The sequence below is a fragment of the Emydura macquarii genome, unplaced genomic scaffold (genome assembly GCF_026122565.2).
Source record: "Emydura macquarii macquarii isolate MOO-44397 ecotype Brisbane River unplaced genomic scaffold, CSIRO-AGI_Emac_v2 contig_237, whole genome shotgun sequence".
Taxonomy (NCBI): domain Eukaryota; kingdom Metazoa; phylum Chordata; order Testudines; family Chelidae; genus Emydura; species Emydura macquarii.
In genome coordinates this window covers 3787-30326 of record NW_027130374.1, presented here as the reverse complement: position 1 = coordinate 30326, position 26540 = coordinate 3787, and the positions used below count along the sequence as shown (strand labels likewise).

General features: G+C 43.6%; 1 protein-coding gene across 3 annotated transcripts; it reads right to left on the bottom strand.

The window, feature by feature from the left end:
- Positions 1–1173: 1173 nt before the first annotated feature.
- CD34 (CD34 molecule) lies at positions 1174–26540 on the bottom strand. Of its 3 annotated transcripts, none has more exons than XM_067548548.1 (8): positions 26273–26540; positions 14381–14521; positions 13214–13465; positions 11828–11913; positions 8517–8673; positions 8004–8056; positions 5819–5983; positions 1174–3811 (listed from the first exon to the last, which is right to left on the bottom strand). In XM_067548548.1, the coding sequence occupies exons 1-8, from the start codon at positions 26349–26351 to the stop codon at positions 3620–3622; spliced, it is 1125 nt and encodes a 374-aa protein (XP_067404649.1). In that variant the 5' UTR covers positions 26352–26540; the 3' UTR covers positions 1174–3619. The 3 variants fall into 3 exon arrangements, with proteins under 3 accessions (XP_067404649.1, XP_067404642.1, XP_067404657.1); XM_067548541.1 differs by having other exon boundaries at positions 11828–11911; positions 13200–13465; positions 26273–26539; XM_067548556.1 differs by lacking the exon at positions 1174–3811 and adding an exon at positions 3830–5340 and having other exon boundaries at positions 11828–11911; positions 13200–13465.

Sequence of the window (26540 nt, the reverse complement as noted above, 5' to 3'; positions counted from 1 at the left end):
AGGGGAGAAAGGAACGCTTTGCCACCTACGCGCTCTGTGAGCTGCTGGAGCCTCCTCTACAAGGAGAGCCTGCCTGTACATTTTGTTATCAGGAGCCTCTGGGTGAACTGCTTCAGAAATAAACAGAGTTGAAGAGTGTTTTAAACCAACAGGCTTCCCTAGCCCTACCCTGCCTCCCTCAGGCGGCAGCTTCACCTCGTTACCATAACCCATTCCACCTGTTTGAGTGGTCACCAGCACAGCCTAGCAGAGATTAACTGCTTGCCTGCTAGTGCTGGGGCAGGCCTCTGTATCCTAAGCTACCTCAGAGAGCACCCTGCAGTTCATTAAATAGACTTTCCCTCAGCCCACAAGCGGGGGTTTTGGCATGGCAAAGCTTTAAAAAAATAACCTGCTTCCTTACACACTTAAGGCTCCAATCCTTCAAATACTTAAACATGGGCATTGCTTCATGCAAGTGAGCAGCTGGGGACAATGGGACATGCCTAATTTCATACAGGGCAGCGGATATTCAAGGTTTACAGGAATGGGGCCTGAGTCTTTGTTTTAGGCTGACCCGTACTAAAATGCAGTTCACAGTTTATTGTAACTCGGCTGGAAGCCATGTTCTCTTTTCCCAAGCAGGATAAGCAGCAAAGATTTCTGACTCACTCATCCAGGCATGCCCGTGGGACTGGTGTTACAAAGGGTTTTTAGTGGCATTGCATTTCTCTCAAAGACGTGATTTCTCAGCACAGATACATCCATATTCATTGTCTCTAAAAAACGCACATAGGAGACCCCTGCTTGTCATCACTTAAAATGCCCTCCTTGATTAAACCTCCATACACGTTAGGCCCTAATATGCTGTTCTCAGAGAAAGGAATCTGAATGGTGGAGGTGGGTTCAAACCAAATCCCAGATCTAGACAATCTCTGACGACCGTGGAAGCAACCGGTTTGGAACCTGAACCTGAACTTGGATTCCTGCAAGTCAAAGGGATGCCCCTGTGGATCAGCTTGCAGCCTCTAGTCCTAAGACATTTATCAAGCAATAAAAGTGTATGACAGTTTAATTCTGGGGGGCGAGGGGAAGGATTTTTTGAACATGATACATGTTTTTCACTTGTTTTGAACCCATTTCTTGAAAGAAAGAGAGAGTGCATGCAGGCAAGTAAAGAATAAGAAACACCTTTTACATATGATATTTCTATTGGAAAGCAGCTTCTCAGAGGGCAACACACACATTCTTTTCTTTGTCCAGGTGGTTAACTGAGCCTCACACACAGTTGCCAAAGAAATAAGCAGTCCATTGTTTCAAGAATACAACAGAAAAATTGGTTCAATTCTCAGCTCTTTTTACTGACATTATTTATAGACCTGATTGTAAAAAAGTAAACAAAAAAAACTTAACACCAATAGGTTTTGCATTTTTTTTACATGACTTTAGTACTGGTGAAAAGGTCCTGATTGACAGAACTGGAAACTGAAAACCTTCTCTTTAAGCATAGTACGAGTCAGGCACAAGCAGCCCTCACCCACATCCCAGGCATCAGTGTATCTCAATCTTCACAAGGAATGGGAATAACCTGGAGTAATGAGAGGGGATGTCAATTTTCCAGGCCTATTCAGTCCTCAGCCCTAATGCTGATGCGCCAAGAATGGAATCTGTTAGCACGGCAAATTTTACTACGAGTCCCCTACTCATTGTCCATGGGCCACCAACACATGGGTCATATCACAAAGTCTCTGGTCACCTACCAACCAGGGCTTCCTTGGAATCAGTGACTTAGAGATGAAAGCCCCTGAGCCAGCCAGTCCCCTTTCTTCATTGAAATCTGCTCCCCCGGCCTGCAGGGCTGTGCCTGCTATAATAATACTGGTCCCACTGATAGAGGCTCCAGGTGCCATGCTTTTAGAGGCCTCCACCTGCAGCTAGAGACAGTATCCGACCCAATCTGAATGCCAGGAATCACAAAGGCTACAGGCAGCAAGTGTACATGGGAACTGCCTCCATCCTACCAAGGGAATCCAGACACAAGTAGGTCTGCTGGACTTCACCCCTTACTGAACACTATGTGGCTCTTGACTAACACAGAACGGGCTTGGCTTAAACCACTTTTTCCCCAAGAGAACAATCTCAAGCTCACGCGGAGGTAGGGATTGTTCCTGGCCTTAAGACTTCAGGGGCTGCTGAGAGACCTTTTCTTTGTTCTTAAGATCGAAAAATCTCTTCCCTATGGCTGTGGGGTTTTTTTAATACAAACCCCTATGACTAGGGAAGGACAAACATCTATAACAGGACTGAGGTTTCTTTCCTGTATGATAATTTTTTGGGTTGTTTGAGCAATCCTTTGGTATCTTCATATTTCCAAGGCCTCGTGTTGGGTACAACGCCCACTCCTTCCACGAGGCCTGATGGAACGGTGGTGAGTTTTGGGAGTGGAGTGAATTGTCTAGAGCAGCGTCATGTGCCCTTGTACACGTACACACACACACACCCCGATCGCTCCCTCGACTAGTTAGTGCCAAGTCTATGGGAGCAAGACGCCAGAGGGGTTCACTGTAAAACAACTACAATATGCTGGGAGAGGAGAAGAGGAAATAGTAATTCAACTCCAAGTCTATTCACATCTGCAGCAAACTCCACTTAGAAAGCTTTACATACAACTTCAGCAAGTTCCACAAGAGTATTACACAGTGAAAGGATATAAAGCACAAGAAGGGATGTTAACTCCTTGTTCTGAGAGGGGGAAAAAGCTACACTTAAATACAAAGATGAGGCTAAACCAAACCGTCACGTTGAAAGACATTACAGCTTTGGCGGTGACTGTAATCCAGATCCCTAGAATTTTAATGGACCCAAGAACCCGCTGGAATTTGGGTTGTTTGGAACCTGGATTCAGGTTTTTCTGGCTTGAGCCCATCTCTCATAGAACCAACTCAGCTGCTGAATGGCCCTTTTTTTTTTTTTACGATGAGAAGACAGAACCAGAGTGGTGGTAAATGGGTGGGACTTGCAGTTTTAGGGCATTCTCTGTTTGTAGTTCAGACGACAGTAAGGGGAGGCCATTTCCCCACATTTTGTAAGTCTCTCTCAGGCAGACAGCCCTTGATTTGCCACTGGGAGGCCTGGAAAGGAGGTTAATAAAGACTGTCTTCTAACAAGAGACAGTAAAATGCTCCATCTGCTCATGAAGGGTTAAAACTGTGTAAGGGTAGCAACTTCTGACTCTTTCCTCCCCCCTTCCTTGCCCTCCAAGTAAAATCACGATCAAGCCAATTTCTTACGAAGTGGACATAGCTCAGAATTTCCAAATATCTTCCCCATCCCTTGCTTGGGTGGTTTGATTGGTGGTCACATCCCATTCTCTTCTGCTATAGGAAGAACAAAGAACCCTTGCCCACCCTTGCCCTGTATTAATCCTTAGATGCACCTTAAGAGTATAGTTCAACCCTGTACAGCACAGGGCTATGTTAGCTCTGGGGTGCAGTGTGCTTTAGAGTGAGACTCTGGAGTTCTTCAGAGAAAAAAGTGTTACAATTTCCCAGCCATTCCAAGGGATAATCTGCCCCCACTCCTGTCTCTTTTCTGCCTCCCCTTTCAAACCAGGATAATAAGGCAGTCATCCTGGAATGTTTCACAGTTCAGTGTCGGCAACAACATGCTGCCTGGCTGAATGTCCATTTTTGGAGGATGTCTGTCCAGTCCCATTCTTCTGCGCTCCTCCATTGAGATTTGGCTTCTCCTGTGTCTCGAGCTGTTCTTGAGAGGCCACGGTGATCACTGTGTTTCCCTGGCTATCGTTTTCAGTGTAATAGGGGTCTTCACCCTAAACAGGGACATAGAGAACAAATGCAGGGTTAGTGAAAGGAAAGTATGGACAGCAACCAGTTTACATGCCAAGTAGGAGCTGCAAGGCTGGGAACACTGCACCCTACTCGTCTACTTCCCAGAAAGGAGGTACACAATAGCAGTAGGCATGGATACCAGATTCTGTCACCAGGAAGGAGACAGGATACAGGCCTGAACTATGGCATTGCAGTACTAAGGATTAGGCCCAGTCAGAGAATTATTTCTTCTCAAGGACCTTAAAAAAAAAGTAGAAAACCCTAATTTTTGTGTTGTTCAGATAAACAGGCCCAGGCTCTGCCTTCCTTGGGAGTTTGCACTCCCAGGCCTGGTTTCGTCCAGCTTTGATTTTCCACATCGGTCAGGCAGGAAACATTTGGGATATGTCCTTTATCATCTTCAGCCTGCAATTCAGATAAGCAGCTTTCAGTAATGAGATAACAGGGGCATAAGCCGTATATATATTCAACAACTTAAGTGTGGTTATATGTGGTAGTGTGTACGTACGTGTGTACACACACACACACACACACACACACACAATAGATGGACCACTGCTCTTGTTCCGCTCTGACAGCTCTTGTAGCCCTAAGTGCAGCGGATCTGATAGCAAGTTCCGACAAGAGCCAGTGGCATGGGGCTGCATGTGAAGTACACGTGCCAATATAGTGCATCAGGAAGGAGATACGGATTGATAGAGTCTGAGGTCCTCTATTCGCCCACAAAGCCATGTACAGCATAGGTGGCAGGAGGGCAAACTTCCCACCCACACAATCCCCTCCCAAAATGCTTCAATCCTGCCTGGGAAGGGACATCTCTTACACAGAAGTGGAATTCAGGCTCTATGGTCCAATTTCATCTTTGGCTTCTTGGCTGACTATCGACTGTGCTGCTGATGGTGTTTGTGATGGAGACATCTGTCCACTAGAAACTGCATTAAGACCACCAGGCTTATTTAACATATAGAATACCAAATCCCCATTAGACACCAGTGATTTTCAGTCACTGCCAAGCTAGGGGCAAGGGGTTGGATCCAGTGCCCTAGAGATGACAAGCTCTCTATCCTATTACCAACCCCCGACCCTTCAATCCACTGCACATGCACTGTCATTTGCATTCATGCATTTGGATACATCTCAGAATATTGAACTCTATTAGCCTCAAACTAGATGTACATGTTCTGACTGCGCTTTATAGAAGGATTCAAGTCTCCATAAGTCAGTGATAAAGAAGGAACCCCTGGAACGCAGCAAACTCTGTAAGAGGAAAAAAATGTATATAGGAAAATATTTTCTTTCTTTCTTGATATTCTTTATTATCACCATTTGTTAAGTGGGGGAAACAACCTTTATTACAGCATAGATACAAGACAGATGTATAATTTGATTTTTAAATGTAATGGTTGGAGAAAAGTATTTCATTTTCATTGGCAAATTCACAAGCTTTTCGAATCTCTAGAGGAGTCTTCCCAGGTGAGTGCTTACTGCCAGGCAAAAATAAGTCTTAGACCTAGAAGTGATAAGGAGCAAAGGGTAGTTATCCCCAAATGAACAGTGGCAGAATATTTAATATTCGAGGGGGAGAGAGATTTCCTTCCATTCTTAATGATCTGGGCTCTAGCACAGCTGCTTATACCTCTCATCTTCATCTCCTCATTCACCACTCTCAGGCTGCATCAGTCACAGGCTCACCAAGTTTTCAGTTTTCCTGCCGGCCTGCCTGCAGTGGAACCCGGAGCAGGTCTTACCTTAACAAGCGGTCTTGTTGCCTCTGTCGATACACTCATAAGCTATAGGCAACTTGTACATAATATAAACTGAGCCTCTGTTTCCTCTACCCTCCCAAACAGAGACTGTTAGCGGTGCTTAAAGGTTTTTGGCAGTGGGTCACTCCCTTAGAGAGCTTATGACTCCGTTACATTCACTCCTCCACATTCTTCCTGCATTTTGGTTTCTCTCTACTTGTTTTGCCAGCTATAAGCACTAACCAGCCTCTCTCCCATGGGGCTCCAGCTCCGTCGTTTCATAAGAAAGTATCCAGCCAAACCCAGAACCGCCAGCAAGAGTCCAGATGTGACCAAGGCAATCAGTGTCTTCCGGGATACGTACTGGTGGTGCTTAATATTCATCAGTGTGTGGGATTTTACTCCAAGCTGGAAATATACCAAACAGAGCCAAGAGTCTCATACACAGGAAATTGTGCATGCACAATATCTGCTGAGAACACTTCAAATCTTAAAAACACAAACCTTGTCTTCCATCCCAGTTATTTATATATAACACACACACACGCTCACAGAGCTTGACCCATCTCCCGAGGAAACCAGTGGAAGGACTCATTAGCTTCAGTCAGAGTTGAATCAGAGCTTTAGAACCAGGCTGACAGCCCCCAAGACGGAGATTTTACCTCCCCAGGACAGCTACTGCACAGGCAGAAGCAGTGCAAGCTTTCCCCACACTGTCCCGCCACTGTGCCTCACCCCTGACCTGCAGGCACCAACTGTAGAGGTGAGAAATCCACTGGACATTCAATCCTTGGCCCCTCTGCTCAGACTGACAACTTTTCTGGGTGAAAAGCACAGCAGAAGACCACAATATTGTATAATTATTATTCTCTCCCTCTCCTGGGCTGTGCACACTGCTGAGCCAACACACCCAGGACTGAAGGACCTCACAGTTCACTTGCATTATAAGCATCCACCTCGCTACACATTCTCATCTTTGGGGGAGTTAAACACTGGGATGTCCTTGAGACTTAGCGCAGAGATATAATAATTTAGCGCATGTTTAGCTGCTGGGTGTCATTTTTACAGGCACCTGGAGTTCAGCTTTACAAGGTAATGGCAATCTCAGTGGTGTATAGGGAAGATTAATGAATGTCAGTCTGGCACTTTGAAGACGTAAAGTGCCAATTAAGTGTTAAGAGTTATTATTGGGATCCAGGTCCTTTTAAAAAAAAATACTACCATATGTTACAGTAATCATCCAAAGCACTGCAGCATATGGTAGTGATACTGGAGGACCCTGGGGTGATGGTTGTAGAATGCTATAGTGAGTGTGTGCATACATTATATACACATACACACCCCTGAATTTTCAGAAGTGACAAGTGATTTTGGGTGCTCAACTTGAGACACATTAAAAGGACCTGATTTCCAGAGGGGGTGAGGGTGCTCAGCAGTTTCTCTAAGGAACCCCAAAATCACTAATTATTTTTTAACATAATTAGCCCCCCCTTTTAAAATAAGGGATACAGTGGCAATGGGTAAATTTGACATAAATAAAATAATAAGAGATTCTGCTGCTGGACTCAGAAAACACTTGACAGTGTTTGTGGTCTTCCCAGAGGGAAAAGTGCTGAAGAGATTCTGGTTCCAGGATCCCTGGACAGATGAGGCTTCTGGATAGGTCTGCAAAGCCATAGGAATTCCCTGTCAGAAGATTTCTACAGGATGAGTGTACAGCTGCCACCTGTTGTGGTTTTCCCAGGATCATCCCTTTTTTGAGATAGCTGTCCCAGGAAAGCTGTAAAGGTGCTTAGTACACACTGCCAGCTGTCCAGTTTTATGAGGTCAGGATCATCCAGATGTCCTTTTTATGTACCGCAGAGGTGGTAACCCTAGATGAATGGCTCATTCAACATTTTGAGCCTTTTGTACCAACCTGTGTGTTGCAATAGAATATGACCACATCCTTTAAAGTGCCAACTGGTTAGTATCTGAGAACCTATGAGGCACTCTAGGAGATGTGTGATGCTTCATATGCCAAAGACATGAATCCGTGGTTAGATCATAATATGCTTAGGGCATATAAACAGTGTGGTAGGAGCAGACAGTGAAAGATCTCCTGTTTCTCCCCAGAACAGGTGTAGCCAGGCAAACGTTCTCCACACCCTGACTGACCTCTACCCTGCAGTTACCATGTCTCGGAAACAAAGGGGCTCAGTCTCTACAACTCATTGATGTCTGTTTCCTGGGACTGGCAGCCAGGATGCTCAGTAAGGCGGCTTGGTGCTGTGAACACTATTCATGGGTAGCTGGCTTGAAACCATCTTCTTTACCGTGGGTCACCAAATGCTCCTGAGACAGTGACAGTTTTCAGTGGCCACCAACCCGGACTGGATTTGAACCAGGCCATCCAGTCTCCCATGCTTAACTAGTTTACAGCATTTACCTTATTCAGATCAGACTCCCGACGTTGGAGGAGCGCTTCTATTATGTCTGCATCTGTAGTTTTCAAAACAAAAAGGTGGTGAGACGCATCGCGTACATGCCAGCAGGTCAGTACCTGCAGTTTACATCAGTACTGAAGAGACTTGTCCATTGCTGATAAAGTAGAAGCTGTGAACTCCCCATCCATGCTACAGCAAATACTGTGACTCAATAGAAGACAAATGTCTAGTAAAACTCATTTAATAGAGAAGGGAAAACAGTAGCTACAGCGTGGATATGTCCCCTGAGAATTCTGCTTGATAGGCTGTGCTTTAGTATCACAGGTTTTCTAGTACGTGTTCAGGTACCCTCTGCTCTGCCTCCACAAACAAGCCATACACCCCCACCCTTCACCTAAAGTTAACCTCCATTCCCCCCACAGAAGCCCTCACTTTCCTGTTCCCCTCCCCACACACAGACGCAGTCAATTCCCTCATTGGTCACAACAAAATCCAGAGATATTGGTTCCACTGACCTTTACCACAAGCCTGAATGAGCAGCATGCAGTAGGGGTTCACCTTGGATGTGGCGAGTTCAATGTTGCATTGGGGAAGAGATGAGTGGTTGTAGCACGGGGCTGTGTCACAAATCACCGTTCTTAAGTTGGCTCCCTTTGTCTTTACAAAATTATCCTGCAAAATTCCCCAAAAGAAAGATTCATCAAAAGAAACCAGACAAACACACAGATTCTCTCCCTCAGCGATATCTAAAATATATCGCTAACTTGTGTTATTGCCTAAGGTCTTCTTACCAGATCTGGACCCCATTGTGTTAGGCATTGTACAAACATATAGCCAACACTAGTCAAACATCAGCTCGAACTGGGAACCAGTCCGATCTAATACACTGAGCACTGGACTGGGAGCCAGGGGCCACAAATACCAAATCTTCCCCTTCAACTAACTTTTGCTGTGTGACCTTGGGTGAGAAATTTAACTTCGCTGTGCCTCAATTTTCCAATCTGCAAAATGGGAATTTTGGTACTTACCCACCTCACAGAACAATTTTATGCTTGTAAAATACATTTTATATATTAACAACATTTTTAAATTTTATTTTTACCAAGCCTAAATTTGGGGTCTGATGTGCTTAGGTGTGTCCCTTTAAATCTCAGAATGCAAAAGAGCCTCTATTGTTTTGAAATTGCAGACACTGTCTGCCCCATTGTCATCGGCTAGGAGAAGAGGGAAATAAAGAAACATTTGGCCTTCCTGTTTAGGAAATGCCTCAGTATTTCTGATGAATCGTTGATCAAAGGCTGAGCAAAGAATACATCTTCTCACTTTTAGCATTAAAATGCTCCCTCTCCTTAAAAACAATAGTGACTCTTGGGTGGAGGAAGAGAAGAGTGGATTGCAGCTTTTTCCTCCTTTTGGCCAACTTGTACACCAAACAGGATGGACCTTCTCCTGACACCTGTGTGTACACACGTACTCTGGATCGGGGTCAAGGCTGGACTTTGCTAAAACAAGATCACAATTTCTTACGCTTTAGCATAGAGAGGGCTGGCTGCTTAAAACTTTCTAAAAATCAGGCTCCTCCAATATGTCTCAAGTTGGGCACCCAAAAATGGAGGCACCCAGAATCACTAGGCCAGTGGTTCCCAAATGTTTTCCATGCATGGCCCCATTTTTAGATACACTGCTTCCCGCGACCCCAGGCAGCATGGAGGATGCCATTTAAAAACGGTGTCTTTCATACATGTGCAAGGCCGCGCTGCATGAAGGATGCCATTTTGCTTTACAAAATGTCATCATCTGCACAGCCCGACCTCGCTCACGTACGGTATGGGCGAGGTCATGCAGCACAGAAGGCATCGTTTTGTAGAGCAAGATGCCATCCTCCAGGCAGCATGACCTCGCCCCTCTGGCGTGTGTGATATCATGCTGTGTGGAGGACGCCATTTTGCAAACTGGTGTCCTGCACACACTTGGGATTGCCACAGCCCAATCTGCTGATGGAGCAACCCCACTTTTAAATAACTTTGGTGTAGCTAAGCACTTAACAATGCAAAACCGCCCAGTCACACCAGTAAAACCATTTATACTGGCTTGTTGTGGAAACAGAAGGTTTAAACCAACCTACTAAAACCATTTCCATATAGTTTATTTTGGGGTTTGGGGACTGAGATGGGAGGAAAGACCTGTGTGCATTTTCCTTTGTCTGCTGTGGAAAGAATGCTTGAGAGTGTCAGAGTTTCCTTTGCATTTAACAGAGACAGACACCAGCTTATTGCATGCATGCCTTGGGAAAGGCCAGCAGGGAAAAGGAGAAACGACTCAGCCCCCTGTATCTGCCCTCCTCTCAGACAGTTTTCTGGTTCCCAGGTTCAACAGCTAACCCGGCTTGGTGGCCAAATAATTTTTTTTCCCATGCAATGATTAGTTAAGGTGGAGGCACGAGGAGGGCCCCGCCATGGGATAAGGGTTCCTGGAAAAGCCATTGTTAAAACTGGTGTGGTTTAAAGCATTTAATATTTGGGTATTTCAAGTGTACGAGCAGTCAGATGTGACTTGCTAGAGTAGCTGGAATTGAAAGTCAGAAGACATGTGTGAAAGATACTAAGTGATTTGCCCAAGGTCACACAGGAAGTCTGTAGCAGACCCAGGAATTGAACCCAGAGTCCCAGTCCAGTGCCTTAGCTTCAAGACCATGCTTTAAAATGTATTTTTATTATTTTCTTTATATATTTTTAGACTTGTCAGCATTTCATTCATTCACAAGGGTGAGCACAATGAACAGGATTCATTCACTAACTTACCTTTCACATAAATACGCCCAATTTCTTGGACATCGAATCTCAACCAGAATACAGAAATATATAAAACCTCGCACCTGACATTTCTGTTAGTTTACTGCCCACTAGATGGCACCTGTGTTTATGGTCAATCACTCCCATAGGAGTTTCAACGCCAATTCTTGCTAAAATGCTTTCAGTGTGAATGTAGTAAACAGACAAAAATGCTAGTTAATAGGTAAGTTACAAGGAAAAGTCGACAGAGTAAGAATCTAGCTTCCCCAAGTGAGTTCAATGTGGCTGGCCTGCAGAGGTGAAGTTAAACACTGTCATTTCACACCACCAGGCCGGGCAAGTGGGCAGTCTCACAAGATTTTTTACCATCCGGCATTTGTCTGAAGTCTTCACCTGCTGCATAGTGGGTTTATTCCCTCCCTCCTCCCTCCACCCCAAACTGCACCTTAGCTGATCCTTCCCCCAGTAGTCTCCTCTCAGTTTGACAAATGCATAATTGCGCTAACCGTTTCCAGGTGGACCAGTTCAAACAAACCTGGGATCCCCTCCAAAGCCACTGAACTGGGGCTGTGAGGCCCAGGTTCCTACTGTCTCCCCTCATCTGACCAAATTTCCTCTCCATGCCAGCTGCAGCAGGATGTGAGGAGGATGGTAACGCAGCGAGAGGAGATCATGTGTGCAGGGCTGGTGTCTGCGTGTGGGTTTGTGAATGGTGATTTCCTGTTAAACAAAAGGAGACAGAGGGAGCTGAGGCAGCCCCAGGTTGCACCCTGATGGAAGGGGACATGTCTGAATTCCTCCTGCTGACTCTTGCTGTTGTCTCTGCTGTGCTCATAAAGCAGCAAGCTCTTCGCACTCCCCACCCTATGGCAATGGAGCATCACGCTAACGTGCCAACCACAGGGAGCTTTCCTCGTCCCTGTGGCTGGAAGTTAGACATGACGATAAGAACCTGCCCCACGGCCTCACACCCCACCCTCTCTGTTCTCACGCGGCTTTAAAACAAGTGGCCATTCAACCTGGTTGCTACTTACACACGTGTCGGACTCACTGAGAAGCAAGCAGATCACTTTCGTCTTCTCCACGTGGTTAATATTCGGGCAAGTGAAGGGGAAGGGCTAGAAAAAACAAAACAAAATACTGCTGCATTTGTAAGTTGCACGGGTACATAGAGGCAGGTCAGGACACCCGGCTGCATGCCTTAGGCAAGTCTTCGAGGTCCCCTGATAATGGGAGTCTTTCTATTCTATATTCAGAAAGGTTGGGATGATGACTCTCAAACCCAACCAACCCCCAAACCCTATTTTATCATGGAGTTTCTCAGGCCACCTGGGAATAATTAGACAGCAGCTGATGGAGTGGGGAGCCAGCCCTACAGAGCCATGCTCTGTATGACCTTTATGTTTTCAGGTTCCCTGCATCTTGGCCCCTCGGTGCAGCATAACTGCACTAGCTCTGCTGTCTGCCGCCTTTAATGATTCAGCCCATTCTGATTCACATCCTTTGGGTGAGGTTGCTTGCTCTGCTCCCCAGCTGGTTGCTATTTCTCTAAAACTCTGCAGAGAAAGGTTCCAACCCCACCCATCTGGCTATTGTAGCCCTATAACATCTATTGCCATATTAGCCCTGCTTGTCTCGAATTGGAAAGCCGCCACCACGGTACAAGGCATGCCCTCTGAAAAGCTGTTTTAATGGCAAACCTCACTGTATCAGGAAAGCAGGACAGATCCAGCAGGAACAGGCTGAACTGCAGTGGGGAAGATGTCGCCAAAGGACACGAGATCACCATGGCTGACGATACTCCAGACTAGGCTAGAAATTGGTCTGTCAGGGACGGTTTGAGAATAGTGAGAACAACTCTGAAGCAATGGCAGAGGCAGCCCACCAGAGGTCCCTTGCAGCCCAAATAAATCTATGATATTCACTGCCCTACAAGCCATTCGACTAGGAATGTGCTTGTATCCGTTGCTGAATCCCTGGTGATGCATGTCAATCGGAGCAGTGCACTTTGTGCTGGTATCCCAGCACCTGCACAAATCACTGCTCAACTCTGGCCAGGGGTCCCATGAAAGACAGCGCCAGCCAGTAACTGCTTGCAATTCTCTGACGCCTTCAGGGGAATCTCAGGAACATTAATGAATGTAAAAGAAATTATCCCCATTTTGCAGAGAGAGAAAGTGACCTGCCAATATGTCAAAAAGGGAGTTTTTGGGAGGGCTGGGAACAGAACCTGTCTCCTGACTCTCAGTTCTGGTGCCCCAGCTACAAAGCTCTCCGGTTCATGTGCAGCACCGGATGTGGTTTAAGAAAGCATGGCACAGACAAACCACAGCTTCTGAAGAAAGTCGTCAGGAACAACATGCACACCATGGTCCACCAAATGCAGGGTCAAGCACTTCCTCCTACCTTCACATGGCTACTCACAGGGTGTCCTGTGGTAGCGGAGTGGGAAGTTTGCTCTGGGACTACAGTAGTGGCCGTCGAAACCATTTCCGAAGTCGTGGCTTGTGTTGTCCCACTGTAAGTAGCTTGTGGTGTAGTCTGCTCTGAATGCAGAGATGTGTTCATTGACACTGATTGGTCTGGCATGTCCGTGTGTGTTTGGGTGGGCCCTGGAGAAGTCACAAGGCTGGAGCCTTCGGTTATCTTGATCCCATCAGTATGTGGTTTTCCTACATAGAAAAATATAGGAGTATGCTTAAGGCCTCTAGAATCAAAGCTTGTCATTGCAGTGACTGACCTGCAATATTGATTTGTTATAGCCAGTGGTACCAGAATGTATTGTCGGCTGTAGAAAACACGCACATTAGATTTGCTTCAGTTACCTAATTGTGACATGCATTTATAAACTGCTTACAGTGTGCTAATATTCAGTGTGTCTTCTACAACAGTGTAAAGCAGTTATTGCCTGGCTCATTCCCTACCAATGCTGAGCTCACCTGTGCCACCCTCACCCTCTCACTGGACTCAGAGCTCTCAAACAAATAGATCTGTTGATTAAAATAAAGAGTGTGTCTCTTTTTAAGATCATTCAGCTTGAATCCCTTCAAGCGCTGGCGTATCGCAGAAAGGCAGACAGACTTCTTACATGTAAAGATGCTGTATGCAGAACACAGAATGGGAGTGCAGGCATGTGAGCTAACCAGGGCACCTGATCATTACAGTTTAGCCTGCTTGTGATCAGAACGCTTACTTTAAGCAATCACTTGAAAGCAGAAATGGATTCAAGCTGCAAGCCTTGGATCTGAATCCACAGCTCGCAAAAGAGCAGAAGTGATTGAATTTGGGGTCCTCTTTGGGTCCATTATCAAGATAGGAGCTGGAAGCAAAGTCTGAAATTCTTAAGTATGTCAGGAGCCTGGGGACAGTTGGGTTTCACATCTATGGTTCCCTTCTGGATTCATTTCTAAAATATCATTTTGGTTTGACCAGGAATTAAAAGCCCATTTTGATGAGACAACTTTGGGTGGCTGCTTAAAGCGAGTTCCACTTTCACATCTTGCAAATTCAATCACTAAAGCACATCAGCAAGTGAAACTTCAGAGAGCATGGAGAACAGTGAACAAATCCAAATACATTTCCCATACCTGACAGTGTTACTGAAGTATACGTATGCTCCATGGTTGGACTGAGTGTTGTCATTGCTGATGTTACACTGGAAGCATTCATCTCTGAAGATGATTTAGTGGTTGATATATTCTGGTGCCGTTCACCGGAAATTTTATTCTCTGGAGGGAAAAGAAGTGGTAATTTATAGCTAAAGCACAGTATAACATCCTTTCTAAGAGATACAGACTCTAACAGGACTCTGATATTTTAGTCACATGCAACATGAGAGTCCCTTTCTGAGAAGCAATACATCTCTTTTTTGCAATGCTTCTTTTATTTGGTTTTTATTTTGGGGTGTTAGGTTTTGGGGTTGGGGCTGGCTGGCTGCTTCTTCCCCTTTTCTGTTTGAAGGCTTCTGATCCTCCGGCTGCCTATTTGGCACTGACTTTCCTTTTGACACTTGGATCTGGAACCCTGAGCATGTGGGCAAGATGCAACACACCTGGAGAAGAATTCTCTATAGTAACTCAGAGCCCTCCTATTTAGTGTCCTATCACCAGCCAATGGAGATATTTGGTACTAGCAGCTACACGTCATTGTAGGCAGTCTCATCATACCATTCCCGCCATGAATTTATCAAGCTCAGCCTTGAAGCTGGTTAGGTTTCTTGCCCCTAGTATTCCACATGGAAGGCTGTTCCAGAACTTCACTCCTCTGATGGTTAGAAGCCTTCATCAAATTTCAAGCCTAAACTTATTGATGATCAGTTTGTATCCCAAAACCATTCCCTTCCACAACAGCATCACTGTACCAGGATTGTCCTGGGGATTGACCACCCCAGAGAAGCCCTCTGCTACCTGGAGGAAAAGGCAGAGCTCTCTCTGGTATCCTCCGTTAATGATTTTTCTTTTAAAAAAGTTTATTACATTCTTTAAAGGGAAGAAAAGGGATTTTAAACAGCTCTTTTCACAAACAGACAGTTCTTTTCCTTGCCAAAAAACTGAACAGCCTTATAATTCACATGGAAGAAATTCAGAAAACAGACGTTCAAACTGGGGTGTATCAAAGATTCAGCTGTTAATCTAGTCTCTGTTTGCAACTTTAAACAAGAGTCAAGCAGGAACTGAACATGATGGTCCTGGTCCTACATTAAGCCCATGGGAGTACAGGAGTCCAGCTGTGCAGAGCTCAGTGCAAGACTGGGTTGTACACTGTCCTAAACTAATAGGTTTGGAAGGAAAGATTCAGCATTTGGAAAAGACCACTTGTATGCTATAGAAAAAAGGAATGGAAATTTCAAATATATTCACATTATGGCAGGCACAAACTCCTTCAGGGCCTGATCCAAAGCCCAGTGAAGTCAATAGAAACAATCCATTAGGTTTTGAATCAAGTCTTTGTTGACTAGAGAGTGCATCTCTTTGAGGTAAAATGGAACATTTAGAGAATCATCAAATTTTCTCATTTAAGGTTTGTATATATCCTAGTAATCACATGATGTGAGAGAAACATGCCGCCTTTGACTTTGCTTATGCGAGATCTGAGGTATGCCTTAAATGTTTTTCAAGACTTTGCTCCTCCTATTTTTCATGCTATTTCTTTTTTCCACATGCTGGTTCAATACCTACTTCAGATTCTGTGTGTTTTTAGATCCTATCCAAAAGATAAAAATATATTAATATAAAAAATACATTAATTGTTGCATTAGTTTCTATCCAGTAACCACTGAACTTTAAAATTTGCAAGATAATTTATTTCACCATTATTCATTTTTTCAGAACCTAGCAGAGCGGTCATTAAATTCTTTGATCAGTTGCTGAGGACTCTGGCCCTGATCCAGCAAAGCACATAAACTTGTGCCTAACTTTAAACATGTACATAATAAGTTCAAATGAAGGCATGCTTATGTACATGCTTAAAGTTAAGCACATGCATACTGTTCTGAATAGGAATATTTTCCTGAACTGGGCCCTTATTGCTTTGCTGGATTGGGCCCCGAGTGCTCAGTCCCTTGCAGGATTGAGCCCTAAATCACTGAAAATACTTGATGGGATTGATTACAGGAATAAATAAAATGGTAATCCATGCTGTTGTCAAGATAAATATAAAGGAAATATTTTACAATCCAGATTAGGTAACAGACTTTTTAAGAAAGAAAACTGACCCTTGTCTTGGCAATTTTCACCTAATGAAGTTACAACTGTTGATACTGGAAATTCTAAAGTCTGAATATAGGGTCAGGTTATGAAATATAATTTTGTTTGTGTGCGTGCGCATGGGAGAAATACTGGAATGTCGAGGAGTTGCCAGCTACACAAGCAAAACACACGATGAGGTAGATTCTAAAGACCATGCTGAGATGTGTCTGGCAAATGTCTGGGAGCATTTCAATCCCCCATGGATTGGGCCTCATCTGAATTCTTCAGAATCTTGCACTACATACAGTCAGTTATGAGAAAAACTGGAAGGATTTTGACATGGGACAATGAAGTGGTTTGAAAAGCATGTGAAGAAGGGAGAGAAACTGCAACTGAGAATGACGCAAATGTACAAGGAACTCACTACAAGACAGGCTTCAGGGGCAGGTTGTTTCACAGACCCTGCAGCTGTTTAGCCAAACAAAAAATGAGCCAGAAAGCTGGCTGGAGAGAGAGACACTCTCAGATCTTCATCACATTCTGACATGGGTACCATTCTAGTGCCAGATTCATGTCTCTGTGAGAGTCCATCTACTTCTTGGCCCTGCCCTGGGAAATGAGAGGAGAACTTGATGGGGTCCATTTTCACAATGTCCCCAAGAGGAGCAGGGCATGCCAAGCATGCTACAACTCAGACTGGTGCCAAGGGCAGTGGCACCCTCAGTGCTATATTTAGGCTTAGATTTAAAATAGCAACATAAAGAACCTAGCCATTGCATCGTGTTATACCTTCCTCTACCAAACTGCAGAGCCCGGTATTAAATATTTATTCTCCACATAGGTACTGATAGCCTGGAATTCAAGTCACCCTTGAACCTTCTCTTCGTTAAACTAAATAGATCAAGCTTTTTGAATCTATCACTATGAGACAAGTTTCCTAATCCTTTAATCATTCTTGTGAATCTCCTCTGAATCCTCTCCAATTTATCAACGTCCTTCTTGAATTGTGGGTACCAGAACTGGATACAATATTCCAGCAGTGGTCACACCAGTGCCAAATAGAGGGGTAAAATAACCTCCCTACTCCTAGTTGAGATACCCCTGTTTACACACTCCAGGATTGCATTCCTCTCTCTTACCCAGAGCATCACACTGGATTAGCCAGATGAAATATGACAGAATTCACCCAGCAGCACATTCCAGGGAGAAATCAAATATTCCATTTTAATAATCAGTTGGTGTATCCTGAACATAAAAAATAAATACTCAACGGCCATGTCAGAATGGATAAACTAGTCTGCTATCCGGGCTCCAGTCCATGCTTGATGGTTCAGAGGAAAGGATAACCCCCTAAAATATAGCTAATTATGCAATATCATTATATGCAGTATTAAAAATTTCCTTCTGACCAACATTGATGATCACCTTATGCCCTGGAGCAGGTGTATTTTTGGCCCTTTATTTTTATCCTAGTTAGCATAGCTGCTACTATTTTTATCCAGATATGTATAATGCCTTTTGAAACTCACTAAGCAACTTGTAATAATCACCATTTCACTACAAAACAGTGGGTGAAATGAATGTAAGACGTGAGAAGAAGGGAATAGGTTAGCCTGGTATAGAAGTACCACTCAGCAAGAATGCATCAGTGTCAAACACAGAACTGACTGCCATTAACTAAGGGACATACAGGAGCCTTCATCTTTAAATACCCAACAATCAATTCTGTGAGAATATCCTCAGAGCGCAGACCCCCCTCTTTGAGCTTCACAGGCCTTTGGTTCATTACTGCAGTTCAATTCAGGCAAGGTCCTGCAGTCCACAGACTCAAAACTCCCATTGCCATTAAAGGCAGATTTGTTTGTGTAGGGACGGCATGATGGGGCCTCACACGTGTAGCCACACTGATCTTTTAGAGCTGAAATAAAACCCACGGCCTCCATCCGGCCAAGAGAACTGTACAGTTAGATCCTTGAAACCACATTCAATAAAGGTGCAGGATTGGAACTTAAGTGTCTACAAATTTACCACAAATCTGTGTACTCATTGAAGAAAATGTACAGGTTACAATCCATGGCATCAACAGCGTAGAGGAAACTCACACTGAATCCACACTCTGTGAAATTTTTCACACACAGTTCAGTGTCTTTCCAATGCACAGGGGCAGAGTTAACATCTGAACGCCTGTCCTCCTAATACCTATGTTCACAGTTTCCTTCATGTTGGCGGCTTTAGTACACGGAAATAGTTATGGTGTGGTAACTGTGAAGTCGATCCTCCATCTGTACCCCAAAAGAGAGCAAGTACACACAGTGTTAACAGGCTGACCACAGAAAAGCTGAACGCTCTCTCTTAACCCCTTGTGGGCTGTGAAGAGGACCCCTGCTTTATTGCTCTGGAGCAGCAAAAAGCACCTGACACACACAGATTGTACCAAGTACACTAGTTGCCTCTCCATAGTGCTTTCTCAAGTGCTTTGTACGTGCTAACCTCACACCTTTAAATATTAGTCTATACAAGGCCTCAAAAGGTTTGTGTCATTTTAAAGATCTTCTTAGGAAGGGGAAGTTCTTCATAAAGAGGAAGAGATATTTATGTGTAGATCTTATCCTACCCAGTTATGTTCTCAAGGAAATTTATATCCTGCATTTTTATTTCTCCCCCAATTAAGAAGCAAGCATAGATGATAAGAAATGTGAGAAGTATTGATCAGAAAATATAATGCTGGGAATGTTTGTGTTTATGAAATATGCCAGGCTGCCATCTCTGGAAAGGAAAGTCTTTAGAGCAGATACAGCATTGGAATTGGCTGGGCAAGCTTTCTTCCTATACAACATACCTCAGACTTGCTCTGGAATGATTTGAACGGTGAGAAGGCAGTTCAGTCTCCATGGCCCGTTCTATGATTATCCCCTCTGCTAACCTGAGGCCAGTTTTTCCAAAGAGCTCATCTCCTGGTTAGTCACCAGAACAAGCAGCCAGACTTTCAGGAAAGGTCATCATGCTGCATGCACATTGGGTGCTGAGCACTTTTCAAAGTCTAGCCAGCCCCGTGGAAGCCAACCGTGACAGTCATTTTTCCGTATCCTACCACCAGTCTCTAAACTAACCACTCCCCCATGAAATTCACTTCCATGACACCTTGAAAGTAGAGATGGGCCTGAGCTGCAAAGCTCACATCAAAATCTGAATTGTTGCACTGTTCAGGGGTGTTTGGATCTAGGGTTTTGGTCAGGTTTCTTTTTAAACAACAGAGATATTCTTCCCAGGAAGGAGCCCAGTTCAAAGGAGTTCAATCACTGAGTTTTCCTGATAACTAATCACAACCAGGAGGCATGATTTCATGCCCAGAATAATAATTAGCGTAATGTTAAATCTCCCCTTTTCACAAGGCTTTTTGTTTATAGGAACAAGAGCAGGAAACTTTACCTCATTAGGATGACATAATGCCTTGAATTGGAGCTCCCAAAGTGCCATAACCACCCTGACAAACACCTTTGAACTTTTCCAGATGTTTATAAAATACCAGAGCTGTTTGGCCAAAATCTTTGCACCAGTGTGTATCATAAAACAAGGACTAGATCCACCTTAATTTGCCTTTGGATTTGCTCCGTTTATCTTACAAAGACTCCTTTTCTCCCCTCCCATTTCCAACACATGCAACCATTCTAATACAAGAAGTATCAAAGTGTTTTGCAGCTGTAGGAGTCAAGAGACCTCTAAGAATGGAGACAGGATTACAGGGATACCACTCCTAAGTGGCTAAAAGCCTCAATCATTTATTGCACAGCACATTTTTATTAGGTGAAATTTGTGTGAATCTATTAGTATTAAGGGCTTGAGAATTTAAGCAAATTAAACTTTAAGCATGAAGCAATCAGGGTCTAGTAAGGCCAGCGGGAAGGGCCGTGATAATTTAACAGCCTGTGTGCGAAGTCACCTCCAAATTAGTGGGGAGGAGAGAAATGGATTTCACAAATATTTAGTCATCTTTTTACTATATCACAACAGAGTGTCCATTCAGTACTTTGGACATCCTTGAGAATCTTATAAAATTAATTAATAAACAAACCTGTCACTGGATCAGATCAAATAATCCAGCAATAACAAACACGACAAAATTTAATGGACTTGTCCTCATCATCCACACCAGTTTTACAACAGTGCTACCCAGTTCTCCCCCACATCCATCGCTTGACAGTAAAGGAACAGACTCAGATCAACACTGGGCAATGTCTCAGTAGTTTGTATCCTATTTAGCATTGTAAGGCAGTTAAATACAGGGTTTTCTTCCTCTCATCTGCATCTTCACAATGACTAACGTACAACCTGTTGGAAGTAGCTACCTCTTCTATGATGACAATACTAATTAGCCTTTATATAATATAACCCCATCTTCAAATCACTTGACAATCATTTTGTCAAATTCATGCCTGCTTTAATACCTTTGACTTCAACTAACTAATTAATCCTTACAAAAACCTTGCAGGGGAGGTATTAACCCAATTTTGCAGACAGACAAACAGAGGCAGAGCTGAAATGACACACAACTCAAGCCACAGGGGCAGAACCAACATGAGCACTTTGGCGCTGCTGGTCCTGTAAGGGTATGTCTACACGGCAGCTAGACACCTGCGGCTGGCCTGTGCCAGCTGAGTTGGGCTGAAGCCTGAGCTCTGGAACCCAGACCCTGGGCTGCAGCCAAAGCCTGAGAGTGTCTACACCGCAATTCAACAGCCCCTTAGCCCGAGTCCCGCAAGCTTGAGTCAGCTGGCATGTGCCAGCTGCAGGCTTTTAATTGCAGTGTAAACATACTCTAAGACTACACTTCTGCAGTCAGAGTACACTGGTACAGTGGGTGCACTGCCTGTGAGTCGGCTGTAATTCAGGAGATGGTGTGCTGGTCGGAACGGGGAAGCAGTGGAGAAAGAGAGCAAAACAGAACTACAACAGCATGCGCCAGGTTTCAATGTTTGCCTTTCATTAAGCCAACAACTATAATAAACAGCACCGTCGGGGACTCTGGGATACATTACTCACAAAGCTCTAGTTTTACTCCTCTCCAGCCATGTGGCAGGAATTCAAGCGGGTGGAGTCCCTTTGCTCTGGAAATAACTGAGAAAATTCTCCTCTCCCCCTCCCTTTTTTGTTTTCCTTTTCCGTACAGCTCCAGACAGGCTATGGGTGTGGGTTCTGGAGTCACGAATGACAAAGAAAAAAGTTAAGAGAATGTGGGAAGGAGGAGGGATAACAACTCAAACCATTACATCATTGCATTCAGCTGTGAGCAGACTCACCTAATCAACACTTAACACTGCTCAGCCACAGTCAACAAAGAGGGATTTTGCTTTGTCCTGTAGCCTGACTTAAGGTCAGTGGCGTATCTAAGAGCCCACAGAGGAGCGCGACTTCTCAGGCAGTATCTATGATGCTTGTGACTTGCATACTTATGACAATCAACCCTCTTGAAGAAGTTGAACCTGAACCGCCGTTCCTCCTTGGCCTCACCAATTTGCAGCTCTTTAACTCCTTTATTTCTGCAGAATCTTGGTAAACCAATATGTACTTGCGGATGATAGAACGCAGAAACAGGCTGACATATGAAGCATAATGATGCAGCGCCACACTTATAGGTACAAACGTATATCGCTTGCATGAGATACAAATAATGCAGGGTCTTGCACTAGCACACCATGTACAAGTTTTAATACATGCACTAATAGGACAATTCACTGCACTGTCCACCAGCAGTGTATACTTTCTAGTGTATGTACATTATCGTTGCTGCAGTTAATATTGTAGCCATGTAAAAATCACAGAGCTGAAACTTGGCATACAGGTTAACTAAACTTTCCTAAGTGTCAACAAAAGTTTGTTTGGGTTTGATTCAAATCCCAGGCAAAAGTCCTTAGTTTGCCCATCTCCAGTGATTCAGCACTGATCTCCTGATCTACCTGTCTGATGGTGTAATTGGAATGTATAAATCAAAGTAAAAAACCCCCATCATTTTAAAAATTAACTTATCCCAATTGTTTTTAATACTTAAAAATAAATAAACCGGAAAGGCCAAGTAGATATTGCGGACACATTTCCCACTTAGCAGCTTTCACTTGGAAGGATCCCAAGATGTAATGCAAGTTATATTTATATACAGAATCATCTGAAATGCAACAGTTCCTGGGATGCATAGCACCATGCACCACACTGAGGGGAAGGGATATTTTGGCATCTGACTCCAAGGCAAATGCTCAAATGAGAGGATGGATGGTTTTGTGGGGGCTGAGGAGAAAAGGGGTTTATTCCTGCGTCTGTCACAAGCCCACTCTGTAACCTTGGGTGAATCACTTCAGGATTATCAAAAGTGCTCAGATGATGTGGTTCAAAGGTTTTAAAACTCCATAAGTTGACATGGAAATGCTTATCTATGGTGCCGGGAATGCATCCAACTAGCTTACCTATGAAATGTAGCTCACTGCCGACTATCAGCTCACAATAATATTACTTAGCTCTTATATAGTGCTTTTCATAATAAGCCACATACTTTGCAAAAAGGTATCATTATCCCTACTTTACAGATGGAGAATTTGAAGCATCAAGGTGAAATAACTTGCTCAAGGTAACAAAACAGATTAATGGCCGAGCCAGGAATAGAACCTAAGTACAACATCTAAAAAGTATGAAAAGCAGTTCTTGGAAAGACTATGAAGTGTTATAGGAATAAACCTGAATTATAGTTTAACATTTGGATTAGACAAGCACTGAATCACTCCTAATTAGCCTTCAAGTAATGTGTTTCATGATTCTGGATTTGCTTTTACCTGAATGTATTCTAATCTTACTACAGAGTCTGTAGTAAATATGTCAACAAATTTTCCTTTGAAACAACATAGAGCAGCTCTGTTTCCACTTAGTGTATGTCAGTGAGAAAGAGGGAATTCTGAGTTTGTTATTTAAGCCAATTTGTACATAGCTCTTGAAAGACATCCTTCTATTGTTTAGCACTGAAGTGGAGAAATGCTGCTGGGAAAACAAGATGAAAAGCCAAGGGAGAGATCAGCCAGGAAATTACTCCGGAGATGTTTGCTTTGTTAAAGTTGTGCATCTGAGCTGGGTTGTGATCCCCAGAGATGCTGAACATCTACAGCTCAGATCAGTAACAAGCTGCTGGTCCTCTGCAGTATGCAGGGACCTACACTTAACTTTGAAATGACGGACAAATTGTTCCTTCCTTAATGAACATGAGTTTAAACAAGTGGGGGACAGTCCTATTCCAGCACCGTAGCAGATTAGGAAGCAAGTTGATGGAAGATCTTTTAGTGGAGTAAGTCCCTTCACATCACTACAGCACCTATCACAGAAGGTGTGTCTTTCTCCCGTTAACATAAGTATTTATCTCATCCATTGCAACAACATGAGTTCTGCATCATGTGTACATGGGCACAGGAGAGTGCTCAGTTGTAAATGTACAATTCAAGTTTCTGTTTTCTTATTCTAAAGAATTTGTGAATTGTTTCACAATTCTCTCTCCTGGTAAATACCCTTCGCTGCACGAAGAGATAAGAAGCTGGTGAGAACTGATTTGGTGCTGTCTGGCAAGACAAAAAGGGTCTCTAGAGCTACTAACCAATGCCAGGGAAGAGAGACTAGCCTAGCTATGGACTCCTTTGCTGACTGACACACGGTCATGACAGTGATATTGGGGGAGTCTGTCAGGGCATGTGGGCATAAACTTTTCACATGCTTTGTGATTTAATTGCAAAACTAGAACTTGGGCAAATTTCACGGAAAGGATCGGCATTTTCGAATGGGCTGGGGCTCGAATCTCAGGAAGAAACAAAGTGAAATTAAATGATTTTGACCCCAAACCAGGCAAAATATGGCCCTTTGAGTTTGGGGATTTGTTCAAGCTCCAAAATCAAATTAAAACTTGGTGGGTTCCCAGACCTTTATCTCCCCCTGACCAAAAAGGTTTATCAAAGAATCATGAAAGATTAGGGTTGGAAGGGACCTCAGGAGGTCTCTAGTCCAACCCCCTGCTTAAAACAGGACCAACCCCAACTATATCATCCCGGCCAGGGCTTTGTCAAGCCAGGCCTTAAAAACCTCGAAGGATGGAGATTCCACCATCTCCCTAGGTAACCCATTCCAGTGCTTCACCACCCTCCTAGTGAAAAACTTTTTCTTAATATTCAACCTAGATCTCTCCCACTGCAACTTGAGACCATTGCTCCTAGTTCTGTCATCTACCACCACTGAGAACAGCCTAGCTCCATCCTGCATGGAACCTCCCTTCAGGTAGTTGAAGGCTGCTATCAAATCCCCCCTCATTCTTCTCTTTTGCAGACTAAACAAGCCCAGTGTCTTCAGCTTCTTCTCCTAAGTCATGTGCTCCAGCCCCCTAATCATTTTCACTGCCCTCCACTGGAGTCTCTCCAATTTGTCCATATCCTTTCTATAGTGCGGGGCCAATAAAAATATCACATTTTACAGCATGTGGATTTTCTCGCAAAGCCTATTACAGCTACAAAATTAAAAAATTAAAAGACCAAACCCTGTCACTTGATAATTTTGTCTTTATCTTTTTTCATATCACAAAGTGACTCAGATTTCTAAAGTCCTGATGAATGCTATTGCACAAAAGCCTTGCTTACCATAGTCATATAATGCTGAAACACACTTTAAAGGCTTCTTTGTGCTTCACTTTCTGTAAGAGTCGTGCATAATAGAGAGTGAGATGAAATGGCTCAGATGAGCAGTATGTCATGCCAGCTTGATAGTGGAATGAACATGATCCTTTCTGAAATATTAGCAATGAAATAAGAGACAGAAGAGCACAAAGTAACCGATCATTTAAGGGCATCTATCATCTCACATTTTTGCGACAAAGGAAAAACTAAAGTAGGTTGGATACGTACAGGATCTTGGATGTTATTCTAATACAGCATATAGAATATTTAGACAAAAAAAGTCTCCCTGTAATTCATTAAACCAATCTTCATGGGTATAAAGATTCTAGGTTTTAGATTAAATACATAAAAATCTATCCAAAAAGTTAAGTATTGCTTAAACGAAAATCAAAAACCAACAAACAAAACACCCTCCACAAAACAAAAAACCCACACATCAAAAATCCTCATAGAATTACTCTCTTTCTTGGTCTCTTTTTTCTGGCGCTGAGCATTACTTGTGGAATTAAGGTGGGTGGAGGGATCCCCATGGTCACAGGGAGTTCACCTGATGGAGCAATGGTCTATGGAAATGGCAGATTTTTTTATAACACTTGGTGTTGTAGTTACACTTGTCCTTTAAATAAATGTTTAATTCCTATAAAATAATCACCGCAAATTAGAAACCTCTGTCATTTTAGGCAAATGCAGAGCAACAAATGACATGCACTCATTAGATGTACTCCATACATTTACATCTTCCTTATAACATGGTTTCTAATGGGATGCTTTCATATCTTGGTTCCTCACTCTGCTTAAAGCCATAATAATTCCTGTTCAGAACACTCATTTTTGAGTTTTGGAGAAGCTGGATTGGGTAACTGTCCTTCCTCTCCATATAATGTCCAGATTATAATGCTCTCCACATAAGTCTGTGGTCTGCTTCAATTTCATTGAACATGCATTGTATTACACTTATAGTACACTCACTCTTTCCCCTACCTTGCTACTCAAGGAGCAGTAGTAGAGAGAGGTATTTCCCTGTGCATTATTCCCCCGCTACACTATTTTGTGCTTAATTCATTTAGTAGCCATAAATTGTAGCCTTTTTGTTTTTAATACTCACCCAGCAAGCTCAGAACACAGAACATAGTCCAGAAAAGCTGCTGCTTCTTCATAGCTTTTAAAGTCCCCAGTAACGACATCCCTGCTGATTACTTACAAGCAAAACCGAATATTACTGTGAGTACTCTTGGGTTTTTAAGTTCTGCTGCAGCTCTGTTGAGACTGTGTATAGCTCCCCTTTGGTTTGAGTCTTTGAGGCCAACAACAAGGGGGTGGGATTCCCTTGCAGAGGTTATGGCTGTGGTTCCAAATTATGAGGTGGAGTTTGT

Coding starts and splice junctions, on each gene's coding strand:
- CD34 (XM_067548541.1), bottom strand. CDS start 26,351: ATGTCGTTACTGGGGACTTTAAAAGCTATGAAGAAGCAGCAGCTTTTC. Junction 11,912..13,199: donor CTGTGAGTAGCCATGTGAAG/GTAGGAGGAAGT, acceptor TGTTTTTTCTAG/CCCTTCCCCTTCACTTGCCC. Junction 3,812..5,818: donor GCCCCATGGGAGAGAGGCTG/GTTAGTGCTTAT, acceptor GTCCCTGTTTAG/GGTGAAGACCCCTATTACAC.